Source organism: Salvelinus alpinus, chromosome 2 (genome assembly GCF_045679555.1).
Source record: "Salvelinus alpinus chromosome 2, SLU_Salpinus.1, whole genome shotgun sequence".
In the NCBI taxonomy this organism is placed as follows: domain Eukaryota; kingdom Metazoa; phylum Chordata; class Actinopteri; order Salmoniformes; family Salmonidae; genus Salvelinus; species Salvelinus alpinus.
The window spans coordinates 96,679,680-96,705,399 of NC_092087.1; the positions used below are offsets into that span (position 1 = coordinate 96,679,680).

A 25,720-nucleotide genomic window follows, 5' to 3' on the forward strand; every position below is an offset into this window, starting at 1 on the left:
CTCAGGACTGTGTGTAACCTGCGTCTCATACTCACCAGTGCCAATGGAAGCACCTTTACCGATGTCAGGCATGTTTCACCAATTCGTTTAATCAATTTTATACTCTTCTCTGATGCATCAGCCGTTGCCTGCAAAGCAATGATGTCATTAGTGGAAGCAGGAACAGCTGGCATCTGTAGGAGGAGAGTAGAAGATGAAGCAGCCATTTTACCTGTGCAGTCAGCCTTAGCGTTCCCCAGAGAAAGGTTAACGTTAGAGGAAGAATGTGCCTGACTTGATTATAGAAACAGAGGGCAGCTGGACAGACTGTAAGAGAGACGAAACAAGATTACTGTGTGCAATCTGTTTTCTATACGAGGCCAAAAACCCTCTATTCTTCCACAATGTTTAAAAAATAATGCACTATACCAAATGCATATGTCAGTGTAAATGTTAACAGAGCTGTCCTTGGCCAAAATACACAAGCTCTAGTCAAGCCAAATAGTTCTGCTGCCTGTGCAATCGACCAAAGAAATTAAGTCGGGATTGTCTAACGGGGGTGTCTCTCGAGTCCAACCTATGGCTACAGTCATGGTCTTCACCGGCATCTGCTGTAGGGAGAAGAGTTGAAGGGTTAAGAATTGTACATCATTTCAGAGTAACATGGGACATTGTCAACAGAATGTTCTGATAGTCTTGCAGGTGTCAAATTAGCCGTTTTTGCCTGTGTAATAATTGTGTGCACGGCATGAGGTACATGTACGGTCAGAGGGGACATTGCCACAATATCAGAACATGGTAAAACAGTCCAGACCACAACTTCACTCGTCTCCATCTTTCTCCCATAAATACAGCCCTGCAGCGGTTGAACTAATGAATTGCCTCTAATCTATCTTTGGAGAGGGCGCGACCCTCAGAAGCAATGTCATGACCCAAATATTTAACGCCGCTCCGGCATAATTGCATTTTGATAGATTACAAAAATAGATTACAGACAAATAAAGCTTTCCCTAAACCTGTTATGCCCTCTCAAAAAATAGATTAGATGCAATTAAAGTAAATACTTAACCAACAATGCTGTTTTAAGAAAAAGAAGTGTTAAGGGCTTGTAAGTAAGCATTTCGCTGTAAGGTCTACAACTGTTGTATTCGGCGCATGTGAAAATAAAATTAGATTTGATGAAACTGGGGGAAACTTTGACAAAAAATCAACAATGCCCAAGCGTCCTCGTGACATATCAACATACTGAACCAAAATACTCCCTCCAGGAGCAACAGAAGAAAAGAAGATAAAACAAAGGAAGCATGAGCTAAATCAACAACCACTACCTGGAAGCACCTGGGATAACATGCTAACGGTGTTAGGCACCAACTACCTGGAGGCACCTGGGATAACATGCTAACAGTGTTAGGCACCTGGGATAACATGCTAACAGTGTTAGGCACCAACTACCTGGAGGCACCTGGGATAACATGCTAACAGTGTTAGGCACCAACTACCTGGAGGCACCTGGGATAACATGCTAACAGTGTTAGGCACCAACTACCTGGAGGCACCTGGGATAACATGCTAACAGTGTTAGGCACCAACTACCTGGAGGCACCTGGGATAACATGCTAACAGTGTTAGGCACCAACTACCTGGAGGCACCTGGGATAACATGCTAACAGTGTTAGGCACCAACTACCTGGAGGCACCTGGGATAACATGCTAACAGTGTTAGGCACCAATTAACTGGAGGCACCTGGGATAAAATGGTAAGTGTTAGGCACCAGGGGTGCTCTAGCATTTACAGCATCGTTTACTATTCTAAGGTCTTGCACAAAACGCTAATCACCAGATGATTTCCTAACAGGTAAAATTGGTGTGTTACAGGGCAAATTTGGGCAGGGAACCACAACACCTCTTTCAACTAACGCACTAGGAATGGGAATGATACCCTTTTCAGCTTCTTTGCTAAGAGGGCACTGAGCTTCGGTCTGTGGGTGCTTTTTGGAACGACCACAACGGGTGCAGCTCCTTTCATGCGTCCAATGTCGGGCTTTGATTGAGCCCACCGTTCTTCAGGTATATCTGTTAGCCAATCAATGTGTGAATTATCTTGTAATAACACAGGCATGCTTTCAACAGGAATTTGTTGTTTTCTTGTTATTGTCATTGCAGTAGCCCAATATGGGGAGTAGAAAGTTGCTGTTGAAGCTGACCACTTTCCCTCTTCTTCCAAGGCCACCCAATCAGTTGCTTCCATCACTTTCTTCATCCGATCATCCACATCTTTCCATTGTGTTCCAGGAGCCTTTGATAAGCTACAGTGGGGAACAGAGCCAGGGAGTTCATACAGACTCATCTTAGTATCCGTCAGCAACACTCCAGCTGCTACGAAGTCTCCTCCTCCTAATATCCCATTCATGGTTATCTCAACTTTCTCTTTTTGTATTGACCATTTCTGTTGGTATTCAGGGTCCTTTTCGAATGAGGGAACAGCAGCAGTACAATGTAGGTATTCAGACACTTCCCAGTTAGGAATGCAACGGGGAAGAGAGCGATTGCTCTCTCAGCTGTCACTCAACATGTTGGTCATTCAGGTGCCAAGCATAGTGTTAGGTTCTAATTTTTTGAGTAAATAACTCGACGGACACTAGAGAAGCTTAACCAAGTTTAATTCTTCCCAAAGGGTCGACACAGCTTTATTCAGACATCACATGTTTCCACCACCACAAGTATATATACTCCAATTTAGACACGCCTCCTTCTCTCCAATCCTTACATCTGTTATGGTCTGACAGGAAGACCAAGTGATAGGATAATAAACCATTGTTTCTCCCTTAAGGGAAACTGACCTGACCTCAATTGAGGCCTAATCCAAAGATCTCCACCAACACATTCCACAGCCATTTGTCTCCTACAGATAACCATTAACTTCTGATGTAAAAACCAGTCTCCTTCACTCCTTTATATACTATGCTTCTGAGTATAACAATGTCTGTAGTATAGCAAATATATGTTCAAAGTTTCACCCCGAATCCAACAATAGTAACGGGAAGATTCCATTTTCTCTCGATCCCAATGACAATCCTTCTTCAGTACAGGCAACAGAAATTCATTTGACATCCAATTTGTTCGTAATAAATTCACTGGGCAGGCAGAGGAGTATAGGAATCGGTGTTTCCATTTGCCCTTTCCCCACTCCACGTCCAGGGGAAAGGTAAAAAAAAAACATTCTTCAGAGGGAATTGCAGATGCTGCAACTGTGTGCGTTGTTTTCTTTGGGGGGAGACAAACGGGGCAAATATTTTCAACACTGAGACCGCGGCCCCAGTGTCCACCAAATATGGAATTCTATGTTTAGAAACAAGAAATGTCAATAAGGGGGATTTGGGTTGACAAGGGGGTCAATGTTTTGGGTTGACACGGGGGTCAATGTTTTAGGTTGACAAGGGGGTCAATGTTTTAGGTTGACAAGGGGGTCAATGTTTTGGGTTGACAAGGGGGTCAATGTTTTGGGTTGACAAGGGGGTCAATGTTTTGGGTTGACAAGGGGGTCAATGTTTTGGGTTGACAAGGGGGTCAATGTTTTAGGTTGACAAGGTGGTCAATGATTTAGGTTGACAAGGTGGTCAATGTTTTAGGTTGACAAGGTGGTCAATTGTAGCATTTGATAGGTTTCTTCTGGTTTTTCGTCATTGAATAAAACATTATTTTTTTTCTTCTGTTTTCGCCTCCTATGTTTCGTAGCCCCCTCGTCCACCCCCTCCTCCAAATGGGTTGTCCACCTCCATGCCAACAGGTGGGGACGGCTACTCTCCCTGGCCTTCTCCTGCTCCAGGACAGTGTCTTGAGAAATGCCCAGCTCCAGTCTCTCCCTCTGTCAGCTCCAGCAGAGGCCCCTTGGCATCTATCTCTTCCTCTGCATCTTCTTCTTCACTTTCTCTCTGCTCGTCTGCTCTGGTCCTTGCCTTTGCTAGTTGCTTTCTGTCTTTTGCTCCAGCTCCTCCAAGAGCTCCTAATCCCACGCGCCTCCATCTGGCACAGGCCCACCCCCAAGTGGGTTATGAGGGTGTGGGAGCCCACCATCTCCGACTGCTGGTGGAGGATCTGGCAGTGGCGAATACAAAGGGGGGCCCCATGAAAGGGTTCCCCAGAGAGAAAGGCCAGCCAGGCTGCTTCTTCTTTTGTCCTTCTTTCTTCTCTCCCACTTCCTGAAATTGTCTCACTTTAACTTTCTTGTATTTTCTTTCAAGTTGGCCTCTCACGGACTCCAGTTTTTCTGTGCTAAGTGTCCCATCAACAGGGAAATCTCCATCTTTTACAGTCTTGTGTTTGGTTCCGTACCCCCCCTACCAATTTGTTCTGTTGCCATTAGACTACATGGCCCTTTTGATTCCTAGCACGGATCCTCCATCCTACTCTTACTATTTCCCTTTCCCATACTAAACCCTTTGTTGAACTCATTAAAAAAAACTCCACCTTAACATGTCATATCACACTCACACAACTCTCACACCGGGACTAAACCCCGTTCAGTATATTAGTCAGTCCCACAATCACACAATACTCACGTCCACATTCATTCAGTACTATTCCCAATCACACTCTGTAATCTCCTTTATTACTTTGTATGCATCGTCAACGATTCTCTTGTCGTTACATTCCTATGCATATATACACTACCGTTCAAAAGTTTGGGGTCACTTAGAAATGTCCTTGTTTTTGAAAGAAAAACACTTTTTTTGTCCATTAAAATAACATCAAATTGATCAGAAATACAGTGTAGACATTGTTAATGTTGTAAATGACTATTGTAGCTGGAGATGGCTGATTTTTCATTATGGAATATCTACATAGGCGTACAGAGGCCCATTATCAGCAACCATCACTTCTGTGTTCCAATGGCACGTTGTGTTAGCTAATCCAAGTTTATCATTTTAAAAGGCTAATTGATCATTAGAAAACCCTTTTGCAATTATTTTAGCACAGCTGAAAACTGTTGTTCTGATTAAAGAAGCAATAAAACTGGCCTTTAGATTAGTTGAGTTATCTGGAACATCAGCATTTGTGGGTTCGATTACAGGCTCAAAATGGCCAGAAACGAAGAACTTTCTTCTGAAACTCGTCAGTCTATTCTTGTTCTGAGAAATTAAGGCTATTCCATGCGCGAAATTGCCAAGAAACTGAAGATCTTGTACAACGCTGTGTACTACTCCCTTCACAGAACAGCACAAACTGTCTCTAACCAGAATAGAAAGAGGAGTGGGAGGCCCCGGTGCACAACTGAGCAAGAGGACAAGTACATTAGAGTGTCTAGTTTGAGAAACAGACGCCTCACAAGTCCTCAACTGGCAGCTTAATGAAATAGTACCCGCAAAACACCAGTCTCAACGTCAACAGTGGAGAGGCGACTCCGGGATCCTGGGCTTCTAGGCAGAGTTGCAAAGAAAAAGCCATATCTCAGACTGGCCAATAAAAAGAAAAGATTAAGATGGGCAAAAGAACACAGACACTGGAGGAACTCTGCCCAGAAGGCCAGCATCCCGTAGTCGCCTCTTTACCGTCGACATTGAGACTGGATTTTTGCGGATACTATTTAATGAAGCTGCCTGTTGAGGACTGTTGAGGTGTCTGTTTCCCCCAAAAATCTGCCATTTCCAGCTACAATGGTAATTTACAACATTAATAATGTCTACACTGTATTTCTGATCAATGTGGTGTTATTTTAAACACCGGTGTTCCTCACATCGGCTGCAAAGAGCGTGATCACACAGTCGTCCGGAACAACTGATGCTCTCATGCACGTTTCAGTGTTACTTGCATAGAAGTTATTTAGCTCTTCTGGTAGGAACGTGTCACTGGGCAGCTCTCGGCTGTGCTTCCCTTTGTAGTCTGTAATAGTTTGCAAGCCCTGCCACATCCAACAAGTGTCGGAGCCAGTGTAGTACGAGTCGATCTTAGTCCTGCATTGACGCTTTGCCTGTTTGATGGTTTGTCGGAGGGCATAGCGGGATATCTTATAAGCTTCCGGGTTAGAGTCTCGCTCCTTGAAAGCGGCAGCTCTACCCTTTAGCTCAGTGCAAATGTTGCCTGTAATCCTTGGCTTCTGGTTGGGGTATGTACGTACAGTCACTGTGGAGACGACGTCCTCGATGCTCTTATTGATAAAGCCAGTGACTAATGTGGTGTACTCCTCGATGCCATCAGAAGAATTCCGGAACATATTCCAGTCTGTGCTAGCAAAGCAGTCAGATGAAGCATTTATAGACCCAGTCACTGGTGCTTCCTGCTTTAACTTTTGATTGTAAGCAGGAATCAGGAGGATAAAATTATTGACAACTTCGTCAGGAAACATAAGGAAACAAATACTGTATTCACAGTTCTTGCATTCACACACAGTGAAGGATAAAACACTTATAAAACCAGAGATTCTCTGTACAGCCACAGGTAGCTAGCTGAACTTGGGGGTTAATTAACACTGCAAGCCTGTGCTAGCTGAGACTCTTAGAGGGACAGGCTTTTTTACAGGTAAATAAAACAGAAATTAATATACAACTGTTGTTTCCGATCAACAAAAATGTTGTAATTCATGTTGTATTGTACTGGAATTTATGACAAAAATATATAATTCAATGGGTTAAAAAAATATATATTTTACCTTTATTTAACTAGGCAAGTCAGTTAAGAACAAATTCTTATTTTCAATGACGGCCTAGGAACAGTGGGTTAACTGCCTTGTTCAGGGACAGAACGACAGAGTTTTACCTTGTCAGCTCGGGGATTCGATCTAGCAACCTTTACTGGTCCAATGCTCTAACCACTACCTGCCACCCCCCAATTAAGAAACAATATTTATAGGATTCTGATTGCGGTGACAAAATCCTACAAGACTTATCAAAAACATAAGATCCAATTGAATTACTTTGGATTCCTAATAGGAAAAAAGTAGCCTAATAGGATTCCAATAGGATTCTGATAGGGGTGACACAAAATCCTATAGAATTGTGAGAATCCAATTGGAAAAATCACTAATCCTATACGATATTTTGACTAAGGCAATTGAATACATTCCTACTATTGTTAAAACATAATCTACATTAACCCTATTTAATTAATAATAGGAGAATATGAAAGAAGATAGTGCTGAACAACTTGAACTTCCCTAAACAGTTTTTATGATTCCTGATAAATCATCAAAATAAATAAATCACAACACGTTTTTGGACTCATTCAGTCGTTTTTACCTAATTAAGTAGAATTCTATTGGAAATTAATGTTGAAAGTTCCATTTATATTCCTCGAACATACTTTGAAAATTATGCTCTGTTGGTGCTTCCCATTGACAATAACTTTTGATAAATTGTCCAATGTCAAAACACAGTTTTGAAGTGTCTCAGACGCTCCAGCAGGTGAAGAAGCTAGGTGTGGAGGGCCTGAGCTGGCGTGGTTACACGTGGTCAGCGGTTGTGAGGCTGGTTGAACATACTGCCAAATTCTCTAAAACGACGTTGGAGGATGGTGGAGAAATTAACATTAAATTCTCTGGCATTAGCTCTAGTGGACATTCCTGCAGTTAGCATGCCAATTGCACGCTCCCTCAAAACTTTAGATATCTGTGGCATTGTGTTGTGACACAACTGCACATTTTAGAGTGGCCTTTTATTGTCACCAGCACAAGGTTCACCTGTGTAATGATCATGCTGTTTAATCAGCTTATTGATATGCCACACCTGTCAGGAAGATGGATTATCTTGGCAAAGAAGAAATGCTCACTTACAGGGATGTAAACAAATTGTGCACAATATTTGAAATTAGCTTTTTGTGTCTGTAAAATGTATGGGATATTTTATTTCAGCTCATGAAACATGGGACCAACACTACTACATGTTGCGTTTATATTTTTGTTCAGTACAGCTGTCAGGTAAAAGTAGATGATAGCAGACAACAGGATCAATGCTTGATTGCTCTCTGCGCCCAGTTTTAAATGGTTGGACAGTAGAAACCCGGGTGAGAGAAGTTATTGGGATGTATTGTCCATCACAATAAGATCCTACTAGGTCCTGGGGCCTGTTGCACAAAACTAGGATAAGGGATTAAGCCAGGATATCTTGGTGATCCTGGCTCAATTGATCCGTAATCCGGTTGCACTAAAGATGGATAGGGGGCAGGAGGATATGTTATGGTATAAATTACCATGGAGATTTATTCTGTGGAGCTAGCCTGCTCCAGACCAGGCTAAATTCCAGGATCTATTTAATCTCATCCCTAATGTCAGTCAGCAGTCACCACAAATGGAAACCAATAGTTATTTCACTGCTCACTATACATTGTTATCACATATAACTAGACCCACTGTTATTTAAACGTTTGTGATCATTAATTTCAATGATTTTGGATAAAAAATGATTTTTAGATGATGTTGCTATCATTAGATAATTTACAGTTTCCCATAGACTATAAGGCTATATATAAAATGATAGAATATTAGGGCCACAGAGGGGAAAAAAACACAAGTCATAATATTGTAACCAGTTGTTTTAAAGGAGGACAGTTGTTAAAATGACAGATGTGGGGCATTTCGTGAAATTGTACTTCAGTATGGTTTCATAAACAAAGACATGCTGATGTGCCAGAATATTAAGTATCACATTGTCATAAGTATCAAAACTGTAAAAACAATATGTAGCTTTTCTGCAGAAAGAACCAGCCTCATAAATTTATGACTTTATCCTTTTTCTTCAGTGTGGCCCTAGTACTCTGTCATATAAACAAATACACATTCCATATGAATATAAAAACACAATGTGTAACATTATGTTCCTTTATTGAATAAGGACAAAACAAAGCAGGTAAACCATCAGCTCCTTTCGAAACTGAAGTCACAGTGACTCTACAAGATGGAAAGCACAGAATCCAAGCATATTATACAAAATGATACATACACATTCAAAGGTCTGTATATAACACACCCTGCATGTCTGCACACTAAAATAAATGCAGGACAAATCCATACACATCAACTGAACAGACAAATGAATGGATGCAGTAGCCTCCCTGCAGCCTTGTATTACACACAGTATACCGCACAAACATCATAAGAGGCCAAATTCGTCAAAAAACGAACCCAAAAAAAACCAAATTCCTCTGCCACCGCAGGACATATTTAACCAAAATTGAAAGCACACATACTAACTAAAATAATTCAACACATATTGGTCCCTCAGCAGCCGACCACTGTCGTCATCAGGGAAGATTGCCGGATTGTCCCAGTCCATGGCTGGTGGCACTCTGGGGGCCCTCTCCTTCCTCAGGCAGGCCACATTGTGGAGGACAGCACAAGCCACAGTAATATCACATGCCCTAACAGGGCTGACCCTTAATTTGTGAAGGCAGTGAAAGCGTGCCTTCAGGAGGCCAAAGGTCATTTCAACTCTGGCCCTGGTCCTGGCATGGGCATGGTTGTAGGCCTGCTGTGCTTCCTGGGGGTCTGTGAAAGGTGTCAGGAGAAAAGGCTGGCAGCCATACCCCCTGTCTCCCAGCAACACACCAGAGAATTCACCTGTCAACACAAAATCTCATCATTACTACCTCATAAACACAGTGATATTCTTGACACAGCCATGATGGTTATAAATAGGGGTTGTGTGGCTTACCTTGTGATAGGCACTGATAGATTTCAGAGGCCCGAAAGATTCTGGAGTCATGGACTGAGCCAGGCCATTTTGCCACAACATTGCTGATCACACAGTCAGCATTGCAGACCATCTGAAATCATAAGATGAGGAATATTACACCAATCAATGCACATCACTGGCAATGCAGAGTGTTCGTCAATGGACAATATCAAAAAGTTATGTTCACCTGAACATTAATGCTGTGAAAGGATTTCCTATTCACAAAATCGGCCTCATGGGCACCTGAGGGGGCTTTTATCCTTATGTGTGTGCAGTCCACTGCACCAATGACATTGGGGAAACCTGTCACACAAAGTAATGAGTATCCTACTATGTGTTAACAGTTGTCCTGTAATTTGTAGATCCTCTTACCTGCAATCCTATAGAACTCCTCTTTGATGTCACAGAGTCTTCTGTGGCCAGGGAAGGAGATGAAGACATCTGCTAATGCTTTGATAGCCAGACACACACTCCTTATTGTGCGGCAAATTGTGGCCTTGTTCAGCTGTTCTGCATCCCCCACTGAGTACAGGAAGGCTCCACTAGCAAAAAAGCGCAAGGCCACACAAACCATTTGCTCCACACTCAGTGCATGGCTCCGTGCAGTGCGGTGCTTAATCCTGGGACCCAGTAGTCTGCATAGATACCTGATGCCATCTGCAGAAAATCTGTATCTTTCATATAGATGGTCATCAGGGAAGGCCAGTGGGTCCAACCGGTCCCTGAAGACCCTTTCTCGCCTGAAGGCTCTCCTCAGCACAAGTGCTTCTTCATCCACCACATCTCGCACGAATGGGCATGCCATTGTCAGAGCAGAAAGGAACACACAATTTTGGGCCTTCATACCAAGGCTAGTGGCCACACCTGGTGTGTGGCCACTAGCCTTCATACCAAGGCTAGTGGCCACACCTGGTGCTGGGGGGGTGGGCAAAAGAGGGCGATGCCTTATAACGATGACTTGGTTGTACTGATTGCTGGGAAAATAAAAAAAACCTTAGAAAGATGCCACCGTCCTGTGTGCTCACAATAAGAGCTCATATGTCATGGCTCACTTGACTTTACGAGAATATACCTAATTTTTATTTTGAGCTGTGTCATCTTCTTGGAGCTGGGGGAGGAAAGAAAAATAATGATTAATACATTTGTGTTACAGTTAGCATACAGTGTACATTGAAGGCATATCTCACCTCCCTCTCAAGTTTTTTTATTTCAAGGTCCAGTTTCCTAATTGTCCTCTTTTTTATTTCGGACTCCAGTGCAAGATTTTCCATCTTTTTCTTCTTGTACTGAATGTCTATGTCTGCCAGTTCTATTTGGCGCCGGAGGTGGTTGCCATACAACTTTCTGATAGCTTGTGAGCTCTGTGAACACAATACAATTAGCGCAGCTGGAATTTGGCAGGATGTGGTGTCCTTTTATTAATACGCACTATGTTGCCAGGCTGGTTTTCCCACTGTATAGCATCTGGGTCCTGTAAAAGAAATTAGATTTTTTGATTTTGATGAGGACTCCTCACCATTGTAGAGTAAATAGTACTTTCACAGTCTTAACATGATACCTCATGCCTTCTGGAATCCAGAGAGATGGTCTCCTCCTCATCATCGTCTCCATCATGTGCTGTTGCTGCTGCACTGGGGCCTTCACCCTATCACATTTAATCGGATTCATATTGAAGCTAGTAGACAAGACATGCCAGGCCTACAGTATGCCTTTGATGGAGTACTCACTGGATCAGCATCGTCTGGTGCTTGTGCTGGTGGCTCTAACAGGAACACAGTGCTGCCAGACACTGCAAGGCAATAGGTAAACCAAAGTCAGACAGTCCAAATTGATTCAATATGAATGTGGTTGTATCCCATGTAGAGATGGAAGGACATACCTTGAATGAAGCGGGTGGCATCTTGGGAGGAACCTATGCTCGTCTCTTTCCCCCCAGGGATCCCCTCTAAGACGGGCCTGCCTTTATTTAGCTCCAAGGCCATGTCCTCTGCTGGGGTAAGGTCAGCCTTTGGTGACCCACCACCCGTGCCTTGTCTGTGGGTATTCTTTTTCACTGCTAAAACAGTACAGACAATGTGTGAGCAGGCACCTTCTGGGTACAATATATGCTTGTGCTTTGTTAAATATTAGTCAGGGACCATACCATTCTGCAGAATGTTCTTGTATTTGATTTTGACCTGCTGCCATGTCCGTTTTGGCCCGTTCATGTTTAATCTACACACACACACACACACACACATTTAATGGAGTCACACTGCAAAAAATTACTTGGTATTTTTGTCTTGTTTTCAGTAAAAATATCAAAAAATTTATCATAGCTTTATACAGTGTGATGGAGTTACTTTACACAATTTCACTCATATCTGCAGTGCATTTCAATTAAAAATTTAACCGTTTCATAATTACAGTACAACTGCATTTTTGGAGATGTGAATTAAATATTTGAATTGTAATTGTGATGTTTCAGCGGAGCGGTGAGTGTGTAATTGTGCACTACTTACACATTCAGGCGGTCTGCAATACTTTGCCACGCTTTTTCTCTTTGCTTTATCACTGTGGCGGTGTTGCCTTTCTTCTTAATTATATCTTTTACCTCCTCGTATGCCTCCATGAGGATTTGTGCTTCCGACGGGGAAAAGTACGCGGCTCTAGTTGCCATGGTAAATCAGTTAATCTGTGATCTGTGGCGGGGTCTATTTGAGTGAGCCGTGAGCGCGCACCTATCCAGGATTGGTTTCACCTGGCTTAATGAATCCGTGTCTGCTCATCCTGGCTTGGTCTTTGTGCAACCAATTAAGCCTGGACGCACATGTTTTGGCTTCATTGAGCTCAGCTGAGTCATTTATCCCGGATGTCTTAATTCTACTTTTGTGCAACAGGCCCCTGGTCTCTATTACATTTTTTATTTATTTTTTATCTCAACGAGACTAACATGATTAGCTAAATAAAGATTAAATAGACTAAAGTAATCAAATGTTTGGTCGAATGATAATCTCTATGTAGAATACTTTCTGGGGTCACGAGGACAAACCTAGCATATCTCCATCCACCCTCCCAGATCGCACCTCTACCGGTAGTTTCTTACTGCCAGGTCTGAAGAGTGTGTCTGTGCGGCTGGTCGACTTTAGGAAAACACCTGGTGCAGAGTGGAACGGCGAAAAGAGGAATTTATATTTCATAAAGTAAGAACAATTAGTATGTGTGGATAAGGCCACAGTCTGCTTCTGTGACAGTTCATATATATTTGCAGAACCTAATTAGTCTTTGTTTCTCTAGCCTTCGCTCTATCAGTGGGAGGGGCTTATCCTCTGGAAAAAGCTAATCTGAACTTCAAAAATATTTTTTCCCCCCACAATTTACATTTGCCTGAGAACATTCTAAATGCACCAAAAATGTATCCTGAAGTGAGATTTCGTGAAGCACCATCAGCCACAACTGCTCTAGCCATAGAGTTTACCATTGATATATCGATACTCGATTGGCCTGGTCTGTGTTTGATAACGGGCATAGCATACACTGGAACCAAGCAAAGAATGAGGAGCTAGCCCTAACTAGATTAGTCTTCCAACATTGTGGGATATTCTACTTTCAATCTCCAAAATACAGCTTAAAACTGATCTCAAAACAACGTTATCGAAGGAACATCAAGCGAAAGTCACGAGGTATACTTCTTTCCCACTTGGTCATGTTAGCTAGCTAGCCTTTCTACTGTACCTGGTAGGTAACAAATGTTCTGTAAATCACAGCTGGCCTGGTACGGTACATTGTTTGTTGCCTATATTCGGAATGCACCGTTTCAATTACTCAATATTTTGGACAAAAACGGACGAATGTAACTGGTTATGTCAATACAATCAAACTAGCAAGGGCAATGATCACAAGTCAGTTATGACGTGGCTAATAGGCTAGTGTATCTGTTTATGTGGCAAGCTTAAAGCACAGAGCCTCATATTAGCTAGCTGCTGGGAGGATGTCATGTCATTGGAGGAGTGGGTGAGTGACCGACTTTTAACCCCTCATATCGTTTTTCGGTGGTTACAACTAGATCCAGGTGTCATTTGGTTAGCTAGCAAGAAATGTGATTCGCTTTGCTAGCTAGCTATGCTGAACTTGAACAACTGTTATCCAGTTAGCATGTCTCTAGCGTTCGTTAAAGTCACTCTGGCTATCTACTCGGATTTCAGAGCACACTGGTCTGTGTGCGCCGGATGCAGAATAGTTGATGGATTTACCAACACGCAACACCAGCCGAATATATTGCTTAGGAATTTTCACAAATGCCTTATTCTACATCATTCCCAAACATTCTATTTTTATTTTTTATATATGTTTTGATTTAACCAGGTAAGCTAGTTGAGAACAAGTTCTCATTTACAACTGCGACCTGGCCAAGATAAAGCAAAGCAGTGCGACACAAACAACAACACAGAGTTACACATGGAATAAACAAGCGTATAGTCAATAACGCAATAGAAAAATGGCGTGAGGAGGTAAGTCAATAAATAGGCCATAGTAGCGAAGTAATTACAATTTAGCAGATTAACACTGGAGTGATAGATGAGCAGGTGATGTGCAAGTAGTGTTACTGGTGTGCAAAAGAGCAGAAAAGTAAATAAAAACAATATGGGGATGAGGTAGGTAGATTTGGTGGGCTATTTACAGATGACCTATGTACAGCTGCAGCGATCGGTTAGCTGCTCAGATAGCTGATGTTTAAAGTTAGTGAGGGAAATGTAAGTCTCCAGCTAGATCAATTTTTGCAAGTCACTGGCAGCAGAGAACTGGAAGGAAAGGCTGCCAAAGGAGGTGCTGGTTTTGGGGACGACCAGTGAGATATACCTGCTGGAGCGCGTGCTACGGGTGGGTTTTGTTATCGTGACCAGTGAGCTAAGGTAAGGCGGAGATTTACCTAGCATAGACTTATAGATGACCTGGAGCCAGTGGGTCTGGCGACGAATATGTAGCGAGGGCCAGCCGCCTAGAGCATACAGGTCGCAGTGGTGGGTGGTATAAGTGGCTTTGGTAACAGAACGGATGGCACTGTGATAGACTGCATCCAGTTTGCTGAGTAGAGTATTGGAAGCTATTTTGTAGATGACATCGCCGAAGTCAAGGATCGGTAGGATAGTCAGTTTTACTAGGGTAAGTTTGGCGGTGTGAGTGAAGGAGGCTTTGTTGCGAAATAGAAAGCCGATTCTAGATTTGATTTTGGATTGGAGATGTTTGATATGAGTCTGGAAGGAGAGTTTACAGTCTAGCCAGACACCTAGGTATTTGTAGTTGTCCACATATTCTAGGTCAGAACCGTCCAGAGTAGTGATGCTGGTCAGGTGGGCGGGTGCAGGCAGCGAACGTTTGAAAAGCATGCATTTGGTTTTACTAGCGTTGAAGAGCAGTTGGATGCCACAGAAGGAGTGTTGTATGGCATTGAAGCTCATTTGGAGGTTAGTTAACAGTGTCCAAAGACGGGCCAGATGTATACAGAATGGTGTCGTCTGCGTAGAGGTGGATCAGGGAATCACCCGCAGCAAGAGCGACATCGTTGATATATACAGAGAAAAGAGTCGGCCCGAGAATTGAACCCTGTGGTACCCCCATAGGGACTGCCAGAGGTCCGGACAACAGGCCCTCCGATTTGACACACTGAACTCTGTCTGCGAAGTAGTTGGTGAACCAGGTTATGAAAATTATCATATCTAAGTGCCCGCTTGTCAGAATTGACAAGTGTCATTCTTCCTGGGGGTGTATATGAACAGATTTTAGTAAGATTTAATGTTGATACAAAGCTGTTACTTGGTTCAAACCCGGGTCTCATCGTGCTCTAGTGGCTCTTTGTGGCCCGCCACTTCGGTTGTCAGCTGAACAGTGTTTCCTCTGACACATTGGTGTGGCTGGCGTGTTTAGGGGCGCTGTTTGGCGGGTCATGTTTCGGAGGATTCATGACTCGATCGTAATTGGATATAAACAAAATTGGGGTGAAAAGGTGGGTAAAAAATAAGAAAATTAACACTTTTGCCAAAATGTATTCTCTGAACATTATCTCAAGTTATTATCTCAACATTATCTCAAATTATCTCAATAAATGACTACTAATAGGTCACACAAGCGAGTATAAATGACTACTAATAGGTCACACAAGCGAGTATAAATGAGTCAACAGTTGAGTCATTTACTTTATGAAATTACAGCCTGATCCGCTCCCATCGATGAATTCAACATCAATTGCTTTCGTGTGTCTGTTTACTGCACGCAGCAGAGCGAAACTGTACAGACACATGCTTAGGGTGGCCACATATAAAATACCCACATGCAGGACAACAGGATGATTTTGCAGGCGAATCGTGGAACAGTGAATACTACATGAATAAAACCATTTGGCAGCATTTGCATATGCATTTAGATCTTATTGAATTACTGTTTTGTGAATTAGAACAGATGGTGTTAAACTATACAGCCTTCCTGTATTAACTTCAAGCACTAAAGGTTATGATATGGACAAAGGAATCTAGCCTGAGAGCATATTTCTGTCTTGCTTGGAGCAGGACATGTAATGTCCATGGCATCACTGCAAAAGTCCTGATCTTCTCAATATGTTTGCCGGGGTGTGTCCAGTCCAGGGGATGCTTTCACATCTCTGGGAGGAAGGACGTCAACGTTGCACAGCAGCTGAAGCCTGGTTCCATCTGAGTGAAAACTCCTTGACCACAACAACACCAGGCTCCAGACAATTAAAAGAGGAAAGCAGACTATAATAGACAAGACATTCAAACCTTGCATACCAGAAATAACATTAATTAACCCATATTTTTTTTTATTTAACCTTTATTTAACTAGGCAGGTCAGTTAAGAACAAATTCTTATTTACAATGACGTCCTACCAAAAGGCAAAAGACCTGCTGGGATTAAAAATAAGTAACATATAAATATAGGACAAAACACATCACGACAAGAGAGACAACACAACGCTACATAAAGAGAGACCTATGACAACAACATAGCAAGGCAGCAACACATGACAACACAACATGGTAGCAAAACAACATGGTACAAACATTATTGGAACCAGACGACAGCACAAAGGGCAAGAAGGTAGAGACAACAATAATCACGCAAAGCAGCCACATCCACAACGGTCAAAAAGATTGTCCATGATTGAGTCTTTGACTGAAGACATTGAGATAAAACTGTCCAGTTTGAGTGTTTGTTGCAGCTCGTTCCAGTTGCTAGGTACAGCGAACTGAAAAGAAGAGCGACCCAGGGGTGTGTGTGCTTTGGGGACCTTTAACAGAATGTGACTGGCAGAACGGGTGTAGTATGTGGAGGATGAGGGCTGCAGTAGATATCTCAGATAGGGGGGAGTCAGGCCTAAGAGGGCAGTAGAAAGACAAAATACCTGAAGTGTTGCTGGTTCACCCTCGATCATCTCCTTGTACTGATGGGGGAGAGCAGGTTTATGCTGAAAGACAAATACCTGAAGGGTTGCTTGTTCACCCTCGATCATCTCCTTGTACTGATGGGGGAGAGCAGGTTTATGCTGAAAGACAAATACCTGAAGGGTTGCTTGTTCACCCTCGATCATCTCCTTGTACTGATGGGGGAGAGCAGGTTTATGCTGAAAGACAAAATACCTGAAGTGTTGCTTGTTCCCCCTCGACCATCTCCTTGTACTGATGGGGGAGAGCAGGTTTATGCTGAAAGACAAAATACCTGAAGTGTTGCTGGTTCCCCCTCGACCATCTCCTTGTACTGATGGGGGAGAGCAGGTTTATGCTGAAAGAAAAATTCCAGAAAAAGGGGTTTAAAACATTAATTAATCTTATAGATAGTTATTTCCTGTTGACCTCTACAGCTGTACTAAATGTCCTGTACACACTTAACCTGTTTCCAGTCCAACAATGGCAGTGCAGACAAGATTACTAGCTAGATTTAGCAAACATTTAGCTTCATAATTACCAGCTGGCTAGATGTAAGTGGTATTCGACCTTGAAATCTATTGTCCAATAGCTAGCTAGCTATTTAGTGATCATTTCATTGTGGCTCCCTAGCATATCAGCTATCAACCTTAAAAGCAGAATGCGGCTGGCCAGCTCACCTAGATGTAAACCACCATGTCATCTTGACATGCATAGCTTTTTCATGTCATTTTATGACTATACCAACATTAATATTTAATTTAAACATAACTGAATATTCCTAAACCAATTTAACACTCAAAGTAAAAAGAAGCAAAATCTTAGGGTGAAATGACAGATGCAATCGTTAATGTGTTCTAATCTTTCATTACAGGTCATCTAACTGGACTATATCTGTCTTGACATTGACTTCATTGCTGTTGTTGCCACGTGAGCAGGACAATATGAGTGGAGAGAGGGAAACGTTGATGGATGAAATGGAACAGAGTTTATACACTTTAACCAACGACAATTTACGCTGCCTGTGTGAACGCAGTGGAATAGGTGTTAAGGATGGCTCCGATGTTCAAGGAAAGAATCACCATCACTCATTGTGCCGTAAAATCCTGGAGGAACTTTGGGAAAATGCAGATTCAATGGAATCGGAGGAGCAGGGAATGTCTTGGTTACTCCAACTGAAAGAGGACATCAGAAAGATACAGGAGGATGGTAGTGGTGCACCTTTGAGTCCCAGCCAATCCATTGATGATAATGCTGTAGACCGTGATGAAGAAGGGAACCAGAAGGACATGGATTGGTTACCTAGCAAAAGGCTGGAGGGGGAACCCATGAGTCCCAGCCAATCCTTTGATGACGAGGATGCTGTAGACTGCGATGAAGAATGGGATGAGGAGGACAGGGATTTGTTGCGTAGCAAAGGGCTGGAGGTGGAGCCAGCTCCAGAGAGACACACACCGGAGAAGAGAGTGAGTGGGGCCCCCTCTCTGTCCTCTCCTGGTAATGCCTTACTGCTGGGTCTGAAGAGGGTGTCTGTGCGGCTGGTCGACTGCAGGAAAACACCAGGGTTGAGCGGAACTGCTGGAGGAGGAGACGAGGAGGAGGAGGAAGGAGACGTGATTCATCAAAGTAAGTGCAGCAGGATATGTTTTGTTTTGGTTCTAAATACCATTGTGAAGTGTTGTTGTCTAACATTACAGTGCAGTCTGATATCAACGTTTTATAAGTTGCATCAATACATTTTTTCATTGTAGAATCGTTAAACATAGAGCACAGTGACATGCAATGCACCCCTCTTACCTCTCACATCACTCCATTACCTCTCTCTCTCTACCCCTTCTCTCTGGCTATTCTCCCTCTCGCACATCACTCTACCTCTCTCTCTCTGCCTCTGCCCCTTCTCTCTGTCTATCCTCTCTCACATCATTCCATTGCCTAGCCTTAACAGGAAGTCAGTGTAGAGAGGCTATCTATCACTGGAGTAATATGATAGTTATTTTTTTGGTTCTAGTCAAGATTCTAGCAGCTGTGGTGTCGCAGAAATTCTATAGGAAGAGAGACGGCAGATTATTATTTTTAAAACAATTTAGTATAAGATTTGCAAAAATGAAGCAATCAACCATCACTAAGAATAGTTAAGAGTTGAAAGCTCAATGAACAAAGTTGTCTATCTCCTCTTAAAATAAGTACATCCCTTTATCTTTGTGACAGTTAGCAGATGTGCAGAATCAGGCCCTGGGAACAGAGTTGTAAAAAGTAATTTAGCTTGTCTATGTAGATCAAGATAGCTGATATCGCCACCATTCTCTGTTCCTCCCTGCACTTCCCACACAGCTAAATTCCTGCCAATCGTAAACATAGGAGGTTGCATACTGCGGTTGCACCCAAGCAGCTCATAAATCTGTACGCTCAGATTAATGACTAAGTCACACAAGACTAGCCTGTATCAGTAAAAATACTAACATATAACAATGGACAAATCTCTAAGTAAAACAGCATAGTATGTCTAATTAAACAGTATAGTATATAATGAATATTACATTTACACCACAGTGGTTAGCAGCAGTAACTTATCTGGGTAGCAATGTTACAAAGATGGGGGGAAAAAAGCTGCCCTTTAAATATTTTTTCTATGTTCATCAAAATAAATGTCAGGGTCTAGAGTAACGCTGAGGTCCAACCGTTTTATTTGAGACGACTGTACAACCATCAATATTAATTGTCAGATCAAACAGCAGATTTCTTTGTTTCTTGGGACCTAGAACTAGCATCTTCATTTTGTCACAGTTTAAAAGTTAAAGATTTGCTGCCATCTGCTTTCAGGGTAAGCAATTTTGGTGCTTCAACATGTTTCATCAAAATTTACAGCTATTTGTTGTCCGCATAGCAGTGAAAGTTGCCATTTGTGTTTCCGAATAACATCACCAAGAAGTAGAATAAATAATGGTCCTAAAACAGAACCTTGAGGAACACCTCGAAACTTACAATTGATTTGTCAGAGGACAAACCATCCACAGAGACTAAATTATATCTTTCTGACAATCAAGCAAGAACTTGTCCATGTTAGACCAACTAGGGTTTCCAATCTCTCCAAAATAATCTGGTGATCGGTGTCAAAAGCGGCAGTAAGGTCTAGGAGCACGAGGACAGATGCAGAGCCTTGTACAGGCTCCCTATTTTTCACTCTGTTTTCTCCTATCACAGCCATTAGTCTTTAATTCCCGAGCAGTTTCCTTCCTCTCCGGCAACCGCGTTAGGAAAGACGCCTTTATATTTGTAGTGACTGGGTTTATTGATACACCATCCAAAGTGTATTTAATAACTTCACCAGGCTCCAAGGGTTATTCAAGGTTTGTTTTATAAAAATTGAAAAAATTATACTCCTGAACTTAATTAGGTTTGCCATAACAAATGGGTTGACTGAAACAACATGGTGAAGACATTTAACCTTTTAATTTTTTATTAATTTGTAAAAATCTCTAAAAAGATAATTACACCTTGATATTATGGGGTATATGTGTGTAAATTCAGGCTGTAACACAACCAACATGGAAAAAATCAAGGGGTGTGAATACTTTTGGAAGGGACTGTAATACCTCAATATGATGTCACTTTCTTCTGTTGGACAAACTGTATTCACTGTTTGTTTGTCTTGTTCACACAGGAGAGAGACGTGGCAACCATGGATCTTCTGGGGAGCCTCAACAACAACCTCATGCTGACAACACAGACTGGAGTCTGCCCACATCAAAACACCTCAATAAACAACCGCAGAGACATACAGGGAAGAAACCACACCACTGCTGCTCTGAGTGTGGGAAGACTTTCGGTTGTCCAGCGACACTCAAAATGCACAGAAGAATCCATACAAGAGAGAAACCTTACCGCTGCTCACAGTGTGGGGAGACTTTCAGTCAAAAAATGACTCTTAAGATTCACCAGCAGATGCACACTGGGAAGAAACCTCACCACTGCTCTGACTGCGGAAAGAGTTTCAGTGTTTTATCAAGCTTGAAAATCCATCAAAGCACCCACACCGAAAATAAACTATTCCAATGCTCCAAGTGTGGGAAAGGTTTTGCAAAGAACCACTATCGAAAAATACATGAGAAAATGGTACATGAGCCTCCCGCAGAAAGGTCTTACCACTGCTCTGACTGCGGGAAGAGCTACAGTTTTTTATCAACCTTCAAAAACCATCAAAGAAAACACACAGGAGAGAAACCATTCCAATGCTCCAAGTGCAAGAAAAGTTTTGCTCAGAAATCCACTCTAAAAGCCCACGAGCAAACACACATGCCTGCTGCAGAAAGGCCTTACCAATGCCTATTCTGCGAGAAGAAGTTTTGTATTTCGGCATCCTTTAATTTCCATATGAGAATGCATACTGAAGAAAAACCATTCCAATGTTCCGTCTGCGGAATGCGGTTCATTCACGCCAGTTTACTGAAAGCACACAAACATAAACACAAGCCCACTGCCGAAAGACCCTTCCACTGCAATAAATGTGGAGCGTCTTTTACTACAAAAGGTAATCTTAAATTTCACCAGCTGACCCACGACCGGGGGGAGAGAACTTACCGCTGCTCTGAGTGTGGGCATTGTTTCTCTCATCCGATATATCTGAAGAAACACCAGAAAAGGCACAGTAAAGACAAGTCCATTGTCTGCGACCTGTGCGGGAAGACCTTCAACCATCCAAGCAACTTCAGAACGCACATGAAGATACACCAAGGAGTGAAACCGTACCACTGCTCCGACTGTGACAGGAGCTTCATATTCCGCCAAGGTTTAACAACACACCAGCGTGTGCACACCGGAGAGCTGCCTTACGTCTGCGATCAATGTGGAAAGAGGTTTTCTCAGTACAATTCTTTGGTGATTCACCAGCGAACACACACTGGGGAGAAACCTTACCCATGCTTTGTCTGTGGGAAGAGCTTCAGTCGGTCACAAAACCTGGCTGCACACAAGAGAACTCATACTGGAGAGAAGCCTCACGCCTGTGATCAGTGTGGGAAGAGGTTTTCCCGAACCGACGCACTGGCTGTACACAAGCGCACTCACACTGGAGAGAAGCCTTACAGCTGTGATATATGCAGGGAGACATTCACCTATTTAGTAGCCATGTTGAAACATAAGAAGGGACATGGACATCCTGCAGGTGATGTACTCTGTGCTGAATGGCCTCAAGACGATTCCAGCTCTGTCTATGAATAGAGAAGAACTTGTTTAACTTGCAGAAGACATCAATTTGTTGTTATACTTACAATCTAACCCCCAGAGAGAGAGAGACACAAACACACACACACGCAGAAAAACCCAGAGGGCGGTAGGTAGCCTGGCGGTTAAGTGCGTTTGGCCGGTAACCGAAAGATCGCTGGTTCGAATCCCCGAGCCAAAGGTTAGGGAAAAAATCTGCTGTTTTGCCCTTGAGCTAGCCAGTTAGCCCCAACCAACAACTGCTCCCTGGGCACATATGACGTGGATTAAGGCAGCCCCCCAGCACCTCTGTGATTCAGAGGGTTTAGATGCGGAAGGTTGAAGGCATTTAGTTGTGCAACTGGCTAGTTATCCCTAATTTCCTTTCCACCCAGAGGAATTGGGAGCACAGAGTGGTTTTTGAGAGTGGTTACTATGGTTTTTGAGAGTGGTTACTGTGGTTTTTGAGAGTGGTTACTGTGGTTTTTGAGAGTGGTTACTGTGGGTTTTGAGAGTGGTTACTGTGGTTTTTGAGAGTGGTTACTGTGGGTTTTGAGAGTGGTTACTGTGGGTTTTGAGAGTGGTTACTACGGTTTTTGAGACTGGTTATATGTTTCCTCCGCATTGGACTGAATCACAAAACAAGGATTTGTGGCTTTAAATTGTCTGAAATCACAGTGTTGTGTTTTATACATACACACCTGACAGGTGTAGGATCAGGTTCTCCTCCCCAAATCCTATTATTAAGCATTATTGGCGAAAATGCTACAAGATCAGCATCTAGGGGCAACTTCACCCAACACTTGCCCCTCCCCTGGGGGCTGTTCCAGATGGCAGATTCATTGAGTTACTGTCCTAAATATTCTGAAGTATCATTTTTTTTAGACAAATTTAGACTTGAAATTGGCACAGTGTCATTAACTTGAAACCAGCAGCACATATTCATGTTTAGCTTTCAAAATAAACCCCTGATTTAAGAGATCAAAGGGTTTAATTTAAGGATCCTGGGCTCTGGAACACCCCACTGCTCCCAGTCACAGTAAAGCACGAGTCAATTCCACCGTGCCAATTTCAAGTCCTTATATTCCTTTACCAATATGGTTAAGTTATTTCAGAATATTTAGGACTACATTTGTTGCCATGGTAACTTAAATCTTCATGCAGATCTCATGTGAGCATCTGAGATAAACTCCTTTATTGCAAGACATACATCTTTATCAATGAAACTAACCAGGGTAAAATGTGAAGTTTAAAGGTGTAATTAAATGAAAAGACATGTCTTATCTGAAATCTGTTTTATAGGTCACAAGTGAAATGATGTTATAGGTAACCTGTGTAGCCTAGGTCTAGGGCATGTTAAAGCCCTAGGCTACAGTCCTCTTGATTCTATATGTTTGTATAAATATGTTGTTATATACATTGTTTATGTAAGTAGAGAACAGTAGTAGTAGTACATATACAGGTAAAATAGAGTAAACACCAACATGAAGCTTTGCGGCCACCAGAACATCTTCACTGCACCTTGACATAGATTCTACAAATGTCTGGAACTCTATTGGAGGGATGCGACACCGTTCTTCCACCAGAAACTACATCATTTGTGTTTTGTTGATAGTTGTGGGAAAACGCTCTCTCAGGCGCCACTCCAGAATCTCCCATAAAGTGTTCAATTCGGTTGTGATCTGATGACTGACACATACACACACGCTTTAAAACCCCCCGTGCTCCTTGGAGACCCCTCTATCAAAGTCACAGAGATCTCTTGTAGCCAAAATAATAGTCATTTTTATATGATGTTAATTAACTCAGAACACCACACCTGCGGAAGCACCTGCTTTCTATATACCTGGCCTCATTTAGTGTTTCCTTTATTTTGGCAGTTACCTGTATATATCAGAGAACACGCACACATATGTATGCATTGCACCACACATGCATGTACACGCAACCACACACGCAAACATGCATGTATGCACATACACACATACATGCAGACACAATTAAAGAATGAAAGCACATGGCAAAAGATAGCTCATAATTACTGATAACAATTCTGTGATGAACAAGCTTTTATTTGTATTTTACATTGCTTAGACATACTTAGTATTACATTGTTAACATAATTTCAAATACTTTATCTGGGCTTGATTGAGTTTGACTGGCGTGAACTGACATTGTGTATATGTATACATTTCAGCAGGCTTACATTAAATAAGATGAGGAGTGTAAGTGATTTATGGATGTGTAAGTACCTAGTGACCCCCTTCACCCCCAAATCATTACAAAATTCACGTGCATTTTCAATGGTGTCTATCGCAAACGTATGTCTTCTCTTGTGTGCGCTGGTGTACTTTAAGATGGGTTGATTGAGCAAAGCATTTCCCCACAGACAGAGCAGAGGTCAGGCTTACAATTTACATTTAAGTCATTTAGCAGACGCTTATCCAAAGTGACTTACAGTAGTGAGTGCATACATTTTTCACAATATTTCATACTGGTCCCCGGTGGGAATCGAGAGACTCTTCTCTGCCTCGTCAGCTTCATGACGTTGTTGAGGCTCCCCAGAGGATCCACAATAGTCACGTCTCGCTCCTGTATGAATGAGAACATCAGACAAACAGTAAATACAGGTCATATCTGCATACAGTCGATATCAATGCAACATTTGAGGTGTAAACCAATATTACTGTAGCTATGAGAGAGGCAGCATCAACCATCACATTGCACATCACTCGTACTAGAATGAGGAACTGGCGTGCTCAACTCTAAAGTATACAGTAACAAAAAGTCTTAGGCTGCCGGGGTTAAAAGGCATATATATAAACCGGAAAGGCTGTTCTTTAAGTTGTGATGTCTGACGAAGGCTGTCACAGAAACACAGCCGTTTCCTCTGACCGCTGCTTTAAAAAGACCTTCAAACATAAAGGATATTTCTGTGAGTACAGATTTATATATATTTTTTTCTCACTTATACTGCTGTGGAAAAGACACAAGTAACAATTTCTATGAGCCATCAGATTATGATAACACACAATTACAATCAACAAAGACGTAGTTTCAAGAAAGTTAGTTCACCCTAATAACAAAATGACATACTGGTTTCCTTACACTGTAAGAAGTCTACGGACAAGATAACACTAAAACACACACAACAATCAACACAGTTAATAGAATACACATCAATAATGGGAAAGGACTTTCGTGTCAGTCTAGAGAGAGAGAGAGGGAAGGGTTTCAGTCTAGAGAGAGGGAAGGGTGTCAGTCGAGAGAGAGGGAAGGGTTTCAGTCTAGAGAGAGAGAGGGAAGGGTTTCAGTCTAGAGAGAGGGAAGGGTTTCAGTCTAGAGAGAGGGAAGGGTTTCAGTCGAGAGAGAGGGAAGGGTTTCAGTCTAGAGAGAGAGAGGGAAGGGTTTCAGTCTAGAGAGAGAGGGAAGGGTTTCAGTCTAGAGAGAGAGGGAGGAAGGGTTTCA

The 25,720-nt window shown here is 42.4% G+C and overlaps 3 protein-coding genes across 6 annotated transcripts; 1 reads left to right on the forward strand and 2 right to left on the reverse strand.

Annotated features, from left to right (window-relative positions):
- Positions 1–8,753: 8,753 nt before the first annotated feature.
- On the reverse strand, positions 8,754–10,476 carry LOC139568344 (putative nuclease HARBI1). 2 transcript variants are annotated; one of them, XR_011673582.1, is made up of 3 exons: positions 9,829–9,989; positions 9,621–9,732; positions 8,754–9,526 (listed from the first exon to the last, which is right to left on the reverse strand). XR_011673582.1 is itself a non-coding variant. In XM_071390104.1 (3 exons), the coding sequence occupies exons 1-3, from the start codon at positions 10,080–10,082 to the stop codon at positions 9,156–9,158; spliced, it is 552 nt and encodes a 183-aa protein (XP_071246205.1). In that variant the 5' UTR covers positions 10,083–10,476; the 3' UTR covers positions 8,754–9,155. The 2 variants fall into 2 exon arrangements, 1 of the variants encoding a protein (XP_071246205.1); XM_071390104.1 differs by lacking the exon at positions 9,829–9,989 and adding an exon at positions 10,014–10,476.
- Positions 10,477–10,561: 85 nt separating this feature from the next.
- LOC139568343 (uncharacterized) lies at positions 10,562–12,523 on the reverse strand. The gene is made up of 8 exons (XM_071390103.1): positions 11,785–12,523; positions 11,521–11,697; positions 11,369–11,430; positions 11,200–11,286; positions 11,071–11,112; positions 10,829–11,002; positions 10,714–10,749; positions 10,562–10,615 (listed from the first exon to the last, which is right to left on the reverse strand). Exons 1-7 carry the CDS (start codon positions 11,879–11,881, stop codon positions 10,714–10,716), a joined length of 675 nt encoding a protein of 224 aa, XP_071246204.1. The 5' UTR covers positions 11,882–12,523; the 3' UTR covers positions 10,562–10,615.
- Positions 12,524–13,008: 485 nt separating this feature from the next.
- Positions 13,009–24,481, forward strand: LOC139568336 (zinc finger protein 665-like). Of its 3 annotated transcripts, none has more exons than XM_071390094.1 (3): positions 13,009–13,303; positions 17,928–18,679; positions 20,715–24,481. In XM_071390094.1, exons 2-3 carry the CDS (start codon positions 17,998–18,000, stop codon positions 22,268–22,270), a joined length of 2,238 nt encoding a protein of 745 aa, XP_071246195.1. In that variant the 5' UTR covers positions 13,009–13,303; positions 17,928–17,997; the 3' UTR covers positions 22,271–24,481. The 3 variants fall into 3 exon arrangements, with proteins under 3 accessions (XP_071246195.1, XP_071246196.1, XP_071246194.1); XM_071390095.1 differs by lacking the exon at positions 13,009–13,303 and adding an exon at positions 13,328–13,358; XM_071390093.1 differs by lacking the exon at positions 13,009–13,303 and adding an exon at positions 13,580–13,634.
- Positions 24,482–25,720: the final 1,239 nt, after the last annotated feature.